General features: G+C 36.0%; 1 protein-coding gene across 1 annotated transcript; it reads left to right on the top strand.

Moving 5' to 3' along the window:
- Positions 1 to 691: 691 nt before the first annotated feature.
- Positions 692 to 1,833, top strand: LOC150030955 (uncharacterized). The gene has a single exon (XM_090309366.1). The coding sequence runs from the start codon at positions 926 to 928 to the stop codon at positions 1,541 to 1,543; it is 618 nt and encodes a 205-aa protein (XP_090165492.1). The 5' UTR covers positions 692 to 925; the 3' UTR covers positions 1,544 to 1,833.
- Positions 1,834 to 2,048: the final 215 nt, after the last annotated feature.

Below are 2,048 nucleotides of genomic sequence, written 5' to 3'. Positions count from 1 at the left end.
CCTGGACATATTATGAAAAAGAAAAACTAAAATGATAGAAATTAAGGGATAAAACCAAATAAAGCATGACTAAAAGCAAAGTCAATAATTGTGGAGATGGAGAATCGAACCTTCGACTTTTAGGAGGAAGATCATGTCAATTATTACTGTTAAGCTAACCTCACTTTGCCAACAATATAACATTTTTGGTGAAATGATTTGTCTTTTTTTTTTTTTTTTTTGGCTATTTGTCTAAGAAATTAAATATTTTTCTGATAAATATAATAAAGTAAGTTGGAATAAAACAAACATTAATTGTCAATATGAACATAATTTAGTCAACATAATGTTTATATTATCAACTTCGAGATTAGAAGTTCAATTCACCTCACCTTTAATTCAATTGCAAAAGAAAAAAAAATAGTTTGACCATGTATCATTATAACCTATAATTTTACAAACTTTGAAATTACTGTAAAACTAGTAGGAGTGGTTTCCTCACTTTTAGCAGAACATAATGATTACCGATAATAACGACTAAACTTTTAATAATATCTTAATTAAAAAGCCCAGTGGCTTACTTAAGTAATTCCATTTCTATCTCAGGGGTATATTCGTCATTTTACACAATTCCTGTTACAAAGAAATTTCCCAAATTATTCAAAGAGAAAAAATAATAGTGCAAGAAATCTCCTCATCTGGAGCGCGTGTAATTCAACTCCCACTTAATTTATTAGTTAAATTGGACCTTCCAACGCGCTTTCTTTTCACGCGTTTCTTCATCCGTGAGGTTTATTAAACCTCCCACTAAATCACAATTAACTAATCATAATTAATTTTAAATTAATTATTTCATATCTATTTAAATACCCCCTTCCCCCTTCCCTCTTTCTTCAGAAAACCCTAAAAATCAAGCAAACAAAAACTCTCTAGAGAACTCAAATTAATGGAAATCGAGCGAAGACAAGCTATGGCGGCGAAGAAATTCTGGAATATGGTGCGAGCAATTGTGTTGATGCTACGTAAGGAGTTATCGAAGGGCCGAATCGTAATGTCCGATCTTCATTTGATGATGAAGAGAGGCAAATTAGCCGGAAAAGCTATGTTCAATCTAATGCATCTTCACCAAAGCTCCGGCAGTCTCAGTTGCCGGACGGCCACCGACATAGCTCATTCCATCGCCATTGCTCCACAGGATTACGAGTTTAGTTGTAGCAACAGCCCTGCTTTTCCAGCGCTGCAGATCTACGGAAAGCGCGGCGGAAAACACCACCACCAGAAGTATAATGACGTCACCACTGTTAGTGCCGTTAAACGAGTGCTGGAGATGCTGAACAACGAGGCTGCAGCGGCGACGGCGACGCCGTCGCCTATGGTGAAGCATGGGATGAGTCCGATGGTTAGGGTAACGGATTCACCGTTTCCGGTGAAGGATGAGGGGGACGAGAAGGTGGATGAAGCGGCGGAAGCGTTTATCAAACGGTTTTATAGTAACCTGAAACAGCAGAGAATTACGTCGGCTATGGAATCTCCGTCGCCGTACCACCGTATGTGGGGCCGGTAAAATCGAAACGAAACGAATCGTTTTGACGTGACTTGTCACGCTATGTATCCGTATATATTTTTCGAACAAGAGAAGAAAAATCTGAGGTGTGTATAGGAGAGTTTGTCGATTTTCCACAAAATGCATTTTGAGTGAACGACATGTCGTCTTCACTTTATATACCCAACCAAACCAACCACCAAGTATCGATCTCGACGATCATACTTCACAAGATCAATTATATCTTATCTTTTTCTTTTTAATATTGGGGGAAAAAATTAATAATACTGCAATGGTTTTGTTTTGGATTACTCATGAATTACAGCTTTAACCCAACATTTTTGTTTTCCTTTTTCATATATATACATATATATTTGTTAATATATACTTTTAGTCCCTAAACTTTCAATTAAAGTAATAATTTCGCTTCTAAATTTTGGTTTGTAACAATTTAGTCTTTATACTTTCAATTTTGTAACAATTTAGTCCCTATCCATGTCAGCTTTTAATACTTTATGATCTACAC

Source organism: Benincasa hispida, unplaced genomic scaffold (assembly GCF_027475165.1).
Source record: "Benincasa hispida cultivar pf3 unplaced genomic scaffold, pf3_genome.v1.1 HicScf1554, whole genome shotgun sequence".
In the NCBI taxonomy this organism is placed as follows: Eukaryota; Viridiplantae; Streptophyta; class Magnoliopsida; order Cucurbitales; family Cucurbitaceae; genus Benincasa; species Benincasa hispida.
The sequence above is the reverse complement of the archived record's forward strand: the minus strand, read 5'-3'. Positions and strand labels throughout refer to the sequence as shown.